The sequence below is a fragment of the Sesamum indicum genome, linkage group LG7 (genome assembly GCF_026168435.1).
Source record: "Sesamum indicum cultivar Baizhima isolate 11 linkage group LG7, ASM2616843v1, whole genome shotgun sequence".
Classification (NCBI taxonomy): domain Eukaryota; kingdom Viridiplantae; phylum Streptophyta; class Magnoliopsida; order Lamiales; family Pedaliaceae; genus Sesamum; species Sesamum indicum.
In genome coordinates, this window is record NC_142663.1 from 15,123,488 (window position 1) to 15,139,020 (window position 15,533).

Genomic DNA, 15,533 nt, shown 5'->3' on the forward strand with positions numbered 1-15,533 from the left:
AAAGAAAACTCTGTGTTAAAATTAAAATCTTACAATCTATAATAAAAAGAAAAAATTTCTAATAATATGAAATACATTCACTACATACGAGATTTTTTCACGAAAAGCACGTGTGAACATGACATCATATGAGCTCGAAGAAACTCATTTCACGTGAAACCTCATTTTTTGTGGATTAAAATGTTACATAACGAACTTAAATTAACAGTGTGATATGATACGAGTATAGAGGAACTCATTCCACGTGTCAGGCAAGCCAGGGAGACACCAATGGATGCAGTCGGCGAAGGTGGCAGGGTCGGCCTGCTGCTCCGAGGTGAGCATTTTGCCCTGGCGGGTGGTATAGACTGAGGTGTGGGCGTCTTTTCGGTACTCGGACAGTGTGGTTATATTGAGGAAATGGACAGGGACTTTCATGAAATTTGTCACATTGGTTGTGAGAGCAAAGAGCCTTCTGTCGGTGCCCACGTTTAGTGGCATTGATGTGTTGAGGATTGGGGCTGTCTCCTTAGCACATTTGATGCCGTCTGGGTTGTCCCAATCTAAGCTCCTTCATGTCCTCGATATGAAATTATAACGTTAAATTTAGAATATTAATTAGTTTGAGAATTGTGAGAATACTAAATCAATCACAGAAAAAGTGCGTGATATACTAATGTGATTGGTTACTTATCATAAATTATACGTCAATCACACTATAAGTATATTGTATTTGTTATATAATTAATTCTAATCTCCAACCTAATTTAAAGTAGACTTTTCCGACACCTTATATATGTAAGACGTAATTGAATTTATAATATTACGTGGTATGTGTGGGTTTTAGCAGTGATTGAATTATTAGGAGTGGTTTAGCAACCTAGAATAATTATTTGAGAAGTCAAATTCATTTAGCATTTTATTTGGGAATATATTAGAGAATGAGGGTTCTACAGATTAAAAGAAAAAAAAATAGGAAAGGTAAAATTACAATAAGCTGATTTAATGAGATTTATCATAATTAGAAATACCTAATTATAATATAAAATATTTAATATACTTCTTGGAATTAACTGTTGTTTAACTAATACCCCTTACTTTGAGCTATCATGAGGGGTAATTATTAGACAATTGTTGATTCTATGAGGATATTTATAGTTTTTAAAATAATGATAAATTAAATAATTGAAATTATGTCAAATTTCAAGGGAATTTGTCGTGAGAGAGGCATGCATACTTAGGATTAAAACTAAATTTAATTATTAAATATCCGATTTTAAACAAATTAAAATCATAATATATAGGGAAAAAATTGAAAGAAATCAAAGCACTGGACATAAAATTTAAATTAGTTTCTAAGACAAAATTTAAATTAGCTTCTAAGCAAATTAAGGAAGAAGAAATAATGGAGTAGAGAGCAGGTAATTACTTGATGTGAAGAGGAGACATGCTCATGAAAAAGACTTGGGTCCGATTCGGATTCACATTCTTGTCGACCCACTTAGCCCAAGTCCTCAGCACTCTCCTATAAGCCAAGGCCCTATCCACTTCATCGTACTCCGTCGCACCTTCCTCGAATGATCCTCGACTAGTGTTCCACCAAACATCATCGTATCAATGACCCGTCGGGATCCATGTGTGTTTGTTTAGTGGTCGCAAATTAAGTAAAAAATAAAATAAAATTAATGACAAAATCATTATTATTTTATTACTTACAGAACTTTCATGGTGAAGGTGTTCATCCACCAGATGTAGGTGTTGAAGACTAAATAATCGACGTTCCTCCAGTTCTTGCCATGCTTTTTGATTGATTTAGGCATGATGATCCGGTTCAAGATGCTGTGCATCGTTGGATCATCTGAATTTGACTCCACCAGGAACGGAGCCCAGTAGAACTCCAACGTTGCATTGTAATCCTGCTCATTTAGTAACACTACTCTTATTTAGCTGGAAATATATTTAATTTAATCAACATATCTATTTTCTAAGATTATTTAGTTTATATATAAAATTAATTCACATCTGATTAAATTGGGTCCAACATAAAATTTGATGTGATATAAAGTTTATATTGTCCCACCTTAACCCACTTTAGAGGGGGTGGGGTGCATGTTGCTTAAATTACACGTACCAAATTTATTCATCTAATTTCACCAAATAATTATATAGTTGCGCATGTGGGTCCCTTACAATTCACATTCTTTTCATTTATTAAAATTTTTATTTTATTTTATATATTTTTAAATTTAATATTTCACTTCTACATGTATATATAATTTATTTTCTTAAATTTAATATAAAATAATATTTTATATTAAAAATCCAATATTCAAACTGCATGCAACCCATGTACCTAAGATTTTGCAACAATTACGAGAACGGAAAATCCAAATTAAAGTTAATGATTCGATGGATGAGTATATATATATATATATATTACATATTGTTATGAAGTTTTATTATAACATAAAATTCAATATTAGTAATAATTATATAATAAGTATAATATATAATTTAAATACTTAATTTGAAGTGTGATGGATCAAATAGATTCGAATTATAAAAACAAAAGCATTTCATTATATTAAACATTTAATTATAATGATGAGCGATGATCCAAAAAGGTTTAAAGACTCAAAAAAAATATTATAACTATTTGTATAGAATAAGTCTTAATTAATACATAAATAACCCTGATTATAAATTTCGTGCAAAAGATTATATATCCCAACTATATAATTATTCAACAAACCCAAAAAAGTAGTCGCAGACAGACATTCAATAAAGTAGTGAGTGAGTGAGTGGAGCAATAATTATGATTATGTCGAAAAAATAGAGTTGTAGTAACCTGGATTCTGAAAACAGACAAAGAGCCATTCTTGGTCAAGTTTTTCCTGCCCGGTCCCGGAGGAACCACTGACTGAACCAAGCAAATCATGGATTCCCACTGGTTCTTATTCAATGAGTCTCCCACGAACATCAGCCTCTTGTTCCTTAGTTTCTCCATCAATAATCTTGCCTTAAACCTTAATATATATTAATAATCATACAAAAACATATTCAGCATTCACTAAATATATATATAAATAATAGGACTTCCATTCAAGAAGAGGAAAATTATTAGGTTACTTAGGCAAAGAACAGTCTCTGGGCTGCCACCTCCAGTTCTGATACAAAGAGTCTCGTCTTCCATTCCTCATGCAAGTCACCTGCGCTGTCAGATATTCACACTCCTCTTCTCTGTAAATTGGATGCGAAGAATTATCAAATACCCATTTCCCTGTAAACAAATCGCACTCTTCAGGCGGGATTTCCATCTCCTCCTCCTCCTCATCAGCAGGAATAATTTCGACATTCTTCTTCTGCTCTTTTTCGAGCATGCCCGCAGCCCGGAGTTCGCTGGCGGCGCTGTGGTCTACTTGTGTTTCCACTACGGTTCTTGAATTCATGACTACAGAAACCGTCATGGAGGTTTCCGTAGTTTGGCCTCTTTGACTTTCTTTGGCTTTGGGGAGTGAAAACGGGAATTCGGCGACGGATTTGACGTTCTCATTGTACATGAAGCAGCCGAAGAGGAAGATGGAGAAGACCAGCACGAAGACGGAGAGGTTGCCGCCCTCGCGGGAAGCGGAGGCGGGGGGCTTCATGATGGGGGCGTCGGCGTCGGAGTAGAACTCCGGAGAGAACTTGCGGCGGAGTGAGGGCTGCATGAGAGAAGGGGGAGGGGGAGGGTGAGATGAGAGAGACTATTAAGAAGGCATGAGATTAATAATGAAGTATAATTCATCATCTCTACTAACATTATTTATTGTAATTAGTTTAGTAGATGAAGGAAATTAAGAAGAGTTTGCTGATGAAAATGTAGTTTAAGTTGGCGATTGTATTTGTTACTCTCAATAACAATTTTTTTTTAAATTTTATTAAGGAAAATAAATGTCATGGAAAACTGAGTATGATGTACTTAAATAATTAATGGGCTTTACAAATCTTTATAAATCCATCGATGCGCGAGCGTAAGTCAGCTATATATATAATTATTATAAACATGAGATGTTACATGGTATTTAAATATTTTATGATTTTAAAAGCTTGGGATGCATGTGATTTTCTTCAACTTAACTTTGATGCTGCATGTTGAATTATTTATTAGTCAATATATAGTTTCTGATTTGAAACATTATAATATGTAGTGATGATTATTTATTTAACATTGTCCAAGTCATAGTTGTAACTTGGAGGCATTGGGAGTATTTCATACTATTTTACTATGTTGTAAAATAAAATTTATGTTGAGAATTGATATTATTAGTAGTAATTTATGAATTATTTTCAAGGAAAAGACGGTAATTTATGAAAACAGTGTGCAGCATTAAATAACAGCAAGTAGGTGCTAACAACACTAGACAAACAAAGAAGCTAGAAATCTGAGTTTCTGCAGTGCTGCTTCAAAACGTACGTACCACCTTCTCCATCACTTCCCCTGCCCTTTCTCTTGTTTCTTACCCACCACACAAACCAACAGGTAAGAACAACTCTTCTAAAACTCACGCACCCCACCCACGCCTCTCCATATCTTTTTTATTTATTACCAATCTTAGGTTGTATATTTTTACCCTTCATAATTACACTTTAGTCAATGCCTTCCACTTCACTAGTATTTAATTTCTCAACATCGTCTTCTTAGAATCCCAATGCCCTCAAATTTTGAAAACACCATTAATGCATGCAACCTAATGCTAATTTCAATCAAATTTAATTAATCTCAACAAGTGTATTGATTTGATTCGTCTCTTTCTAGTTTTGGTAAGAATTTTTGGGCTAGCTAGCTACCCTTAAACCCTCAAATCTGCTCAGGTAACAAACTCTCTCATTCATCCCTCTCAATTATCTCCCAATAATTGTTCACCATGTCAAACTCACTCCCTTCCCAAACCCCAACCTCCAACAATATGGACGACTCTCCAAACGAGCTGCCAAAAGCGCGTTTCTGGGAAGCCATGGACATCTGCCAGTGGGAAGGCTTCTGGTTCGAGCCCGGCCTGGTGAAGCCCGCCATCACCTTCAGGTCAACCTTCCAGGCCAGAGACGACGACCTTCTCCTCGCATCAACACCCAAAACCGGCACCACATGGCTCAAAGCCCTCTCCCTCTGCATCATGCAGCAAAACCAAGAACACGACATCTTAACAGTGGAGAACCCTCATTTCCACGTCCCCACCATTGAAAGCACGATTTATTCAACCAAGCCCCAGAAAGCTGACCTCTACGACGCATCGGCTCCTCGTCTGCTCCACACGCCGTTCTACCATATTCCATCAAGAATTCAGCCTGCAAAATCGTGTACATTGCCAGGAACCCTAAGGATACCCTAATCTCAATGTGGCATTTCTTCAACTCAATTTTCAGGCCGAATCAAGAACCGTTTCCACTAGAAAAGGCCGTGGATTGCTTCTGCACTGGAGTCTATCAATACGGGCCTTTCTTCGAACATGTGGTGGACTACTGGCAGGAGGGCCAGAAAAGGCCTGAGGAAATACTTTTATTCAAATATGAGGACCTGAAAACCGACCCAAAGGCCCAGGTATAATATTAGTCACAAAAAATTATTAATTGGGAATTTTAAAAGTACTTTCAAAATATATTTCAAGCAAAAATAATTTGGATTTTATTGCAATATAATTTTTTAAGAATGCATGAGATTAATATTGAAATATAATTCACATTAAATCAATACATACTATTTACTGTGGTCAAACAAAATCATACGAAAATTTAAGTTTTGACCACGGTTAATTACTTAACATTTGCTATGGTTTACCTATAGCCAAAATATTTGCCATAGTTTTTAACCATAGCAAATATTTGGCCTTGCTTGTAAAAACGACGACTAATAACTATTATGCAGCCGTAATTAATTATTATCCATTGAGATTTTCTATTTTTATCCTTAATAATTAACCATAATTAAAAAAGTTAGATTTCTTGTAGTGATGGGACCTAATTATTTTTTACATCCCATTAATTTGTCATCATATAATACTTGATACACTAATCTGTTTTCGATTTGCATTAATTATTTACAAAGGTGTCATTAATGCTTTTCTTTTCTTTTTTCTGATTTTGTTTGTGTAGAAATGATTAACATGAATATTATACAAGTAATATGTATATATATGTTAAATGAAATATAATTTGAACTAAAAAATCTAATCCAGTTTTGGTGGGCTTTACCCAAGCAACACTTCTCAATTCCAATCATAAAAAAAAAAATAAAAAAAAAATAAACATGATAAGTTAGCAGAAGAAGCACAAAAATTTGATGAAGAAATAGTTGCAATTTCGCTTTCATTTTATTTTCCTACCAAACATTCATATATATTACAATTGAGTGCCTGCCAATGGGCAAATGTGCCTCCTTAATCATCCCCACACCCCCACCCCCACCCCCACCATCCAAACTCAAAACAGAAGAAAAAAAAAACCCAGTGTTAAAATTAAAATCTTACTATTTATAATAAAAAGAAAATAATATGAAATACATTCACTATATACAAGATTTTCTCACGAAAAGCACGTGTGAACATGACATCATATGAGCTCGAAGAAACTCATTCCACGTGAAACCTAGTCCTTTTGAGGATGAATATGTTATCTTACAAACTTAAACTAAGAGCGTGATATGATACGAGTATAGAGGAACTCATTCCACGTGTCGGGCAAGCCAGGGAGACACCAATGGATGCAGTCGGCGAAGGTGGCAGGGTCGGCCTGCTGCTCCAGGGTGAGCATTTTGCCTTGGCGGATGGTATAGACTGAGGTGTGGGCGTCTTTCCGGTACTCGGACAGTGTGGTTATGTTGAGGAAATGGACAGGGACTTTCATGGATTTTGTCACATTGGCTGCGAGAGCAAAGAGCCTTCTGTCCGTTCCCACGTTTAGGGGCATTGACGTGTTGAGGATTGGAGCTGTCTCCTTAGCACATTTGATGCCGTCTGGGTTGTCCCAATCCAGGCTCCTTCATGTCGTGGATATGAAAATATAATGTTGAATTTAGAAGATTAGTTTGAGAATTGGGAAAATACTAAGTTAATCACAGATAAAGTGTGTCATATACTAATAATATGATTGATTACTTTTAATAAATTATACGTCAATCACACCATAAGTGTATTGTACTTGTTATGTATATATAATTAATTTAAATTTAATCAAACCCAATTTAAATTAAATTTTTCGACACTTTATATATGTAGGACGTAATTGGATTTATAATATTACGTGGTATGTATGGGTTATAGCAGTGATTGAATTATTAGGAGTGGTTTACCAACCTAGAATAATTAATTTGAGAAGTCAAACTCATTTAGCATTTTATTTGGAAATATATTAGAAGATGAGGGTTCTACAAATTAAAAGAAAAAAAGAGAAAAGGTAAAACTACAATAAGCTTCTCCTAAACTTTATCATAATTACAAATGCCTCATCATTATTTAAAAATTTTAATATACTCCCTAAAATTAACTATTGTCTAACAAATACCCCTTATAATGAGCTATCGTTGTGATACAAGTATGCATACTTAGGATTAAAACTAAATTTAATTATTGAATATTCAATTTTAAATAAGTTAAAATCATAATATATAGGGAAAAAAATTGAAAGAAACTAAAGCTGTGGACATAAAATTTAAATTAGCTTCTAAGCAAATTAAGGAAGAAGAAATAATGGAGTAGAGAGCAGGTAATTACTTGATGTGAAGAGGAGACATGCTCATGAAAAAGACTTGGGTCCGATTTGGATTCACATTTTTGTCGACCCACTTAGCCCAAGTCCTCAGCACTCTCCTATAAGCCAAGGCCCTATCCACTTCATCGTACTCCGTCGCACCTTCCTCGAATGATCCTCGACTAGTGATCCACCAAACATCATCGTATCAGTGACCCGTCGGGATCCATGTGTGTGTGTTTAGTGGTCGCAAATTAAGTAAAAAATAAAATAAAATTAATGACAAAATCATTATTATTTTATTACTTACAGAACTTTCATGGTGAAGGTGTTCATCCACCAGATGTAGGTGTTGAAGACTAAATAATCGGCGTTCCTCCAGTTCTTGCCGTGCTTTTTAATTGATTTAGGCATGATGATCCGGTTCAAGATGCTGTGCATCGTTGGATCATCTGAATTTGACTCCACCAGGAATGGAGCCCAGTAGAACTCCACTGTTGCATTGTAATCCTGCTCATTTAGGTAACACTACTTCTATTTAGTTGGGAATATATTTAATTTAATAAACATTTCTATTTTCTAAATTTCATTTATTTTATCTAAAAGATTTTACTCATTTTTAATCTAATTCTAATAAATTATTTTTTTAAACTATATATCAATCATACGATAAATATATTATACTCAATATATAAAATTGATTCACATTTGAACAAATTCGATTCAAATTAAAATATGATGTCATATCAAGTTTATATTGTCCCACCTTAACCCACTTTAGAGTGGGTGGGGTGCATGTTGCTCAAATTACACGTACCAAATGTATTCACCTAATTTTATCAAATAATTATATAGTTGCGCATGTGGGTCCCTTACAATTCACATTCTTTTTGTTTATTTAAAATTATTATTTTATTTTATATATTTTTAAATTTAATATTTCACTTCTACATGTATATATAATTTATTTTCTTAAATTTAATATAAAATAATATTTTATATTAAAAATCAAATAGCATGTAATCCATGTACGTGAGAATTTTGAAACAATTACGAGAAAGGAAAATCCAAATTAAAGTTAATGATCCGATGGATGAATATATATATATATATATATATATATATGTTACATATTGTTATGAAGTTTTATTATAACATAAAATTCAATATTGGTAATAATTATAATATATAATTTAAATACTTAATTAACGTTAATTTGAAGTGTGATGGATCAAATAGATTCGAATTAAAAAAGCATTTCATTATATTAAACATTTATAATGATGAGTGATGATCCAAAAAGGTTTAAAGACTCAAAACAATATTATACTATTTGTATGCAATAAGCCTTAATTAATACATAAATAATCCTGATTATAAATTTCGTGCGAAAGATTATATATCCCAACTATAATTATTCAACAAACCCAAAAAAGTAGTCGCAGACAGACATTCAATAAAGTAGTGAGTGAGTGAGTGGACCACTAACTATGATTATGTCGAAAAAATAGAGTTGTAGTAACCTGGATTCTGAAAACGGACAAAGAGCCATTCTTGGTCAAGTTTTTCCTGCCCGGCCCCGGAGGAACCACTGACTGAACCAAGCAAATCATGGATTCCCACTGGTTCCTATTCAATGAGTCTCCCACGAACATCAGCCTCTTGTTCCTTAGTTTCTCCATCAATAATCTTGCCTTAAACCTTAATATATATTAATAATAATACAAACATATTCAGTATTCACTAAATATATATAAATAATAGGACTTCAATTCAAGAAGAGGAAAAAAACTTAGGTTACTTAGGCAAAGAACAGTCTCTGGGCTGCCACCTCCAGTTCTGATACAAAGAGTCTCGTCTTCCATTCCTCATGCAAGTCACCTGTGCTGTCAGATATTCACACTCCTCTTCTCTGTAAATTGGATGCGAAGAATTATCAAATACCCATTTCCCTGTAAACAAATCGCACTCTTCAGGCGGGATTTCCATCTCCTCCTCCTCATCAGCCGGAATAATTTCGACATTCTTCTTCTGCTCTTTTTCGATCATGCCCGCTGCCAGGAGTTCGCCGGCCGCGCTGTCGTCTACTTGTGTTTCCACTACGGTTCTTGAATTCATGACCACGGAAACCGTCATGGAGGTTTCCGTAGTTTGGCCTCTTTGACTTTCTTTGGCTTTGGGGCGTGAAAACGGGAATTCGGCGACGGATTTGACGTTCTCATTGTACATGAAGCAGCCGAAGAGGAAGATGGAGAAAACCAGCGCGAAGACGGAGAGGTTGCCGCCCTTGCGGGAGGCGGAGGCGGGGGGCTTCATGGTGGGGGCGTCGGCGTCGGAGTAGAACTCCGGAGAGAACTTGCGGCGGAGTGAGGGCTGCATGAGAGAAGGGGGAGGGTGCGATGAGAGAGATTATTAAGAGTGCATGAGATTAATATTGAGATATAATTCATCATCTCTACTAACATTATTTATAGTAATTAGTTTAATGGATGAAGGAAATTGAGAAGAAAGGAAGAAGAAGAATTTGTTGATGAAAATGTAGTTTAAGTTGGGATTTGGTGAGATAGGAATGGGGTTGTCTTGAAGAAAGCGGTTAGGTTAAGATGCATGGATGGTGGCGGGAGCCTTGTCCTTCTCACCTCGTCACTTTCTAACTGCTCTTACTTCCCACATCTTCTACTTTCTTCTTCTAAGTGACTCTCTGTCTGTGTGTGTGTGAGAGAGAGAGAGAGACAGAAAGAGAAAGAAGAGAGAGAGAGAGAAAGGAGAAGAGTTGAGTTATGCCAAAGATTCTTGAGTTATGACATAATTTTTATATACGGGACATGCATACATAACTGCAAATATAAGATGCAATATGTATTACAATAAAAAATCCAATCTTGAGGGTTGGGGGTTAGTTTTGTCCTTTTAGCTGGACATCCAAATATTCAAAGCACCTTTCTTTTTACTTTTTTAGCTTGACTTTTGGTCTAAAAATATATTCCTATGTTTTCTCCATGAATCCCATTGTTTTTATATACGAAAGTCTAAAATTTTCTATTTATTGGTTAAAATTATATTCAAAATTAATAATATCATAAGAGAATTATTGTTTAAGCAAATAAAATCTTACTTTCGGTAACTCTCTTGTAATAATATATGAGTTTCTCATTCCATCTGCAAGAAAATTCTGAATTTCTATTTTAGTTTTTTTCAAAAAAAGAAAATACTTGCTAGACATTTTTTTTATAATTTATTGGTAACTTTTCAAACAACGAGAATATATATTTATAATTATATTAGATTTTAAAAGAACTCATTATATTTTATATGAAATTTAACATATATATAAATTTATCCGTTTGAATTTCTCTTATGCCCTTCAACATTCTCGGAAAAAATGTAATTTAAGTCCTGCAATTTATGGGGGGTGGCATTTTTTGTTCTGCACGAATTGATTTTCGCAATTTAGTCATGTAACTCTAAAAATTTGGCAATTTTCATCATTTTTGTCAGAAAATTACATGTGATTTCATGTCTCAATTAAATTGCATTTTTAATCCTATAACTTAAGGAAGTTGATATTTTTGGTCCTACATAAATTTATTTGCAGGACTAAGATTGCAAGTAAATTACAATTTTCGATCAAATTGGCTGAAAAAACACTAAAATTATCAAAATTTCAAAATTAAATTACGAAAATCAATTTTACAAAACTAAAAATACTATTTTCTTAAATTACAAAACTAAAATTACAATTTCCCTTTCCTTCTTTCGTGTGTGTGTGTATGGAGTAAAATGATCTTGTTTGTTTCACGCTATACATTTTTTTATTCCATAAATAAAAAAAAGTAAATTGGAAATAAATTCAAATAAATTCTAAATAATTAATTAATGCACCCTTTTAATTGCACAATATCCAAATATACATAGGTACTTTCACTGTATACCAATTAATATATATGTTCTCATTAATGTTCTCTTAAATTACTAAATATGTGGCTTGTTTGATCAATTGAAATGATCATCATGTCTGGGCACCAAAATAATACGACAATAAAATTATTGATCACCATGACAACCAATGGTTGTTGACAATAATTTTATTTTATTGTCACCATGACAACCAATGGTTGTTGACAATAATTTTTACAAGTACGATTAAAATATTTATATGACTAAATTCCATAGCTCATAAGCCATAACCATGACCAAATTTTTTTTTACTGTAGATAATTTAAATTTTTGTATCGATTTTTATTTAATCATAATTAATAATAGTCATTTATCACAACTTTAATACATAATCAATAAAATTGTTGCTAATAATTTTTTTTAGTACATGTATGGGTTCAAATTCCATTCATGTTTGAATATCAATTTATTTTAATAATAATTATTTATTTGTCTATTGTAAATATGATTAGATGTAATTAATTATTTTTAAAAACTAAATAAATAACAAACCACTCAGGTCTATATATATATAAACAATATATACAAAAAATATTGGTATGCCAGATTTTAACCGATTTATTTAAATATGTTAGTTGTAATGACTAAAGTGGGGTACCTTAATTTATATGCATAATACATGCTGAAATTTTAAAATATTACAGTAGGAGACATAATTATTTGTAGTTAGTTTTCTTTTTTTTTTTTTAAATTATATATATCTGATTTGGTACGCCTATAATGAGAATTTAACAGAGATAACCCTACCAATTTAAAAAAAAAAAAAAAAGAAATAGTACAAGGATGGGCCTACGTACTTGTAGTAGTTATTACATACAGAGTAATAAATCAAAGAGAAACAAAGTGTGATTAGACAATATTAATTTTAACGTGCAGACTAAAACCCACTTACGTACAATCATTGTAAGCATGAAAAAGCAAACATTATTAATTGTGTACCAATTATTTTTAAGGCAAAGTTACATTTCCGTTCTGAATTATAACTCGTTAGTATGTTTGGTTGCATAATTTATTTTATTTACATATTTTGTTATTTTTTTTGATAAATTTAATTTTAAACATTTCACAATTAATTATTATTTTTTACAAATATAATTATATATTGATAATTTTAATGCTAATAACAAAAAATGAAATATACTCCAATACGAATGGAACCATACGGAAAACATAAATATAGGACGGGAAGTCGTGAGTTATAGTACATATTGCGTCGAATTAATCCAAGCGGACTAGGAATTGGGATGAGTAAAAATATATATTGGAAATATAGAGTGAGTCAAAATTGAGTAAGACAACAGTTTGCACGTGCGCGCATATATATATATATATATATATATATATATATATTTATAATATTTTTTTTTATGTGTTCCATATTTTAGAACAATCCAAAAATAGAATCAGACAAAGTCAAAATTCTTGGCCTTTAAGACAATGTGATCATGGTACGTCGCTGCATTTTCATCCATGGGGGCACTGAGCTAAGCTGCTGTCTCTTCGCCTTTCTAATCGACAGACCCTAGTGGAGTAGAGACAATTCAAATTTTCATCACTTTCTAATCCTAAACCAGATCCTTCACTTTCTAGATTTTACTTTTTTCATTTTTCTATCGTAATTTTCAAAATTAAGATATATGATGTATATTTCAAATTCATTCTTTTAACATTTTATAATAAACGATTACATGACAAAATTATCAAAATAAATTGATAAAAGATCAAAATTACCAATTTTCACACTATCTAGAAATAGATAATATTTTTAAGCGAAACATCACCGCATACAAAAATGATACTAGCAGATAATACCATTTAATCCTAATTGTGTCCAAAATGGGAAAGGTCTAATACAAATCAGGTTTGGTTAGACCTGACATTTATTAAAAAATGACTAATTACATGGCAATTATATCACACTTCCCCTATAATTAATTGATTCGATCAAATATAATTTGTATAAGATTTTTTCGTGCATAACGCTAGAAGGATCTACTGTTGGTGTTTTGTTTTTAACTCTTGTCTAAATCGTAAATTTTACAACTTGTGTCTAATTAATCTTTGTCGGAAGTGAGAGTATTAATATTACATTATTATATATACTTGATGCCGGATCTAGGCGAGATTGGAGTCAGAGCTGATCAATTCTTCTTCCTCCATGAATTTCTAAAAGAAATTGAAAGTAGTGAGAGATACAACCTACGGACAAAATTCTGCAGAAGTTGCAAATTGAGAACAGTCGGCCAACAAATAACTCCATCTTTCTCCATCAATCTTGTGACGGCATTTCTTGTCCAAATCTCCTCCACGAGAGTCTCCTCCTCCTCATCTTTGTCACGTGATGAAAATGCAAATTCTTGCCCAACAGCGATGGAGTTGTCCAGTTTCTTCAATATTCTCTCATCCTTAGCCGCGAAGCTTGATGTACTATATAACCAGAATATTTGGATTCTTGATTGTACATGTTAAAGGGTAATTGTTGCATCATGGTTCTTCCTGTAGTGCCATTGCAAACCAACGACAGTGCTCAAACGTTTGAGGCCTTTGTAGACCAATGGTTCATAGATAAAGAGCATTATCTCCGGGACCTCCTCGGACTTATTTCAAGAAACGGCTGAGACAATGAGGTGAATGAGGCCCAATGCAAAGACCTTATCGACCGAGTCATTAGGCACTTTCGCCAGTACTTTGAAGCCAAGGCAAGAATGATTGGGGACAATGTGTTCCTAGTGCTTATGCCTACTTGGTTTAGCTCGTTCGAGAGAGCCTATCTCTGGATGGGCGGATTTAGGCCTGGATTGGCATACCGGCTTGTGATCAACAATGTCTTGGACTTGACCGAGGAACAGTCTTGGAGGATAAACACATTGATGACGGAAATCAAGGAGGAGGAGAAAGAAATCACAGATGAGTTTGACAAGGTCCAAGAAGTCATGGTAATAATTATTACTTCCTTCCCTTACATAATAAATTTGGGGTAATGTGAGGTAATTGTGGTACATACTCGAATATGACTTGATCCGAACTATATAAATTTTTGTGTCGTTTTTAGATTTTAGATATTCTTGATTGTATTTAAATAATTAAGTAATAAGATAGAGATGTTTCAAGAATCTTGATAGAAACTCATTGCAAATCCCAACTATTTATACTTAATGTTCCAACTTGAAATTCTGGCCTTGCAGACAAGTCCACCGATGCTGGAATTGTTGAGGCATGGGGGCCAGCTGAGGAACGGGTTAGGGCATAGCATGGCATTGCTTGTCGATCAGCTGAAATCAGTGTTGGAGGCTCTAGTTGAGTGTGCTGATTTTTTGAGAATGAAAACTGGAATAATGCTAATAGAGATACTAAAATCGGGTCAAACCATCAGGTTCCTGGCAGCTGCGATGCAGCTACAACTCATACTTCGTCGATGGGGGATGATGAGAGATGCTGAGCCAGATGAATATGTTTGAGACTTAGCCTATCTAGCTAGCTAGGAAAGGAACAATTTAGCTTATTACCAATTGTTGGTTTGTTGGCTGTTGCTGTTTTATTATCTTGATGATTTATTGTTGTGCAAGTAGTTCCCATTTAGCTGTCAAACTTTGTTTAGTTTACCAAAATTTTGAAATATACCATTATTTTTTAAATAATATATTATTGATTATCATTAATAATTCATATATACTCGTTTGTGAGACCAAAGGTTGTATAATTTGGTAGGGAAACTTTTTCATGAAGCATCTCTTACCATTTATCTGGAGTTAATTAAGACGCCTATACATGAGAAAGTCCTATTTAGAGGTATTTAATCAATTACATAAATATGTGACTGCATTTTAGTTTAATTAATTTATTGTATATAAAATTATATACTAATTACGTGA

At 33.3% G+C, this 15,533-nt stretch overlaps 3 protein-coding genes and 1 pseudogene across 5 annotated transcripts; 2 read left to right on the forward strand and 2 right to left on the reverse strand.

Moving 5' to 3' along the window:
• On the reverse strand, window positions 1-3,860 carry LOC105167202 (xylan O-acetyltransferase 1). Of its 2 annotated transcripts, none has more exons than XM_011086825.3 (5): window positions 3,109-3,856; window positions 2,828-3,005; window positions 1,696-1,895; window positions 1,409-1,567; window positions 1-550 (listed from the first exon to the last, which is right to left on the reverse strand). In XM_011086825.3, exons 1-5 carry the CDS (start codon window positions 3,687-3,689, stop codon window positions 202-204), a joined length of 1,467 nt encoding a protein of 488 aa, XP_011085127.3. In that variant the 5' UTR covers window positions 3,690-3,856; the 3' UTR covers window positions 1-201. The 2 variants fall into 2 exon arrangements, with proteins under 2 accessions (XP_011085127.3, XP_088738920.1); XM_088882794.1 differs by having other exon boundaries at window positions 424-559; window positions 3,109-3,860.
• A 1,008-nt stretch (window positions 3,861-4,868) lies between these two features.
• Window positions 4,869-5,956, forward strand: LOC148787611 (cytosolic sulfotransferase 12 pseudogene; annotated as a pseudogene).
• A 511-nt stretch (window positions 5,957-6,467) lies between these two features.
• Window positions 6,468-10,503, reverse strand: LOC105167040 (xylan O-acetyltransferase 1). 2 transcript variants are annotated; one of them, XM_020695301.2, is made up of 6 exons: window positions 10,344-10,503; window positions 9,506-10,077; window positions 9,228-9,405; window positions 8,015-8,214; window positions 7,728-7,886; window positions 6,468-6,994 (listed from the first exon to the last, which is right to left on the reverse strand). In XM_020695301.2, exons 2-6 carry the CDS (start codon window positions 10,018-10,020, stop codon window positions 6,646-6,648), a joined length of 1,401 nt encoding a protein of 466 aa, XP_020550960.1. In that variant the 5' UTR covers window positions 10,021-10,077; window positions 10,344-10,503; the 3' UTR covers window positions 6,468-6,645. The 2 variants fall into 2 exon arrangements, with proteins under 2 accessions (XP_020550960.1, XP_011084898.2); XM_011086596.3 differs by lacking the exon at window positions 10,344-10,503 and having other exon boundaries at window positions 9,506-10,313.
• Window positions 10,504-13,801: 3,298 nt separating this feature from the next.
• LOC105167203 (protein RESPONSE TO ABA AND SALT 1-like) lies at window positions 13,802-15,268 on the forward strand. Its single transcript, XM_011086826.3, has 2 exons — window positions 13,802-14,597; window positions 14,847-15,268. Exons 1-2 carry the CDS (start codon window positions 14,367-14,369, stop codon window positions 15,117-15,119), a joined length of 504 nt encoding a protein of 167 aa, XP_011085128.3. The 5' UTR covers window positions 13,802-14,366; the 3' UTR covers window positions 15,120-15,268.
• The last annotated feature ends 265 nt before the right edge of the window (window positions 15,269-15,533 follow it).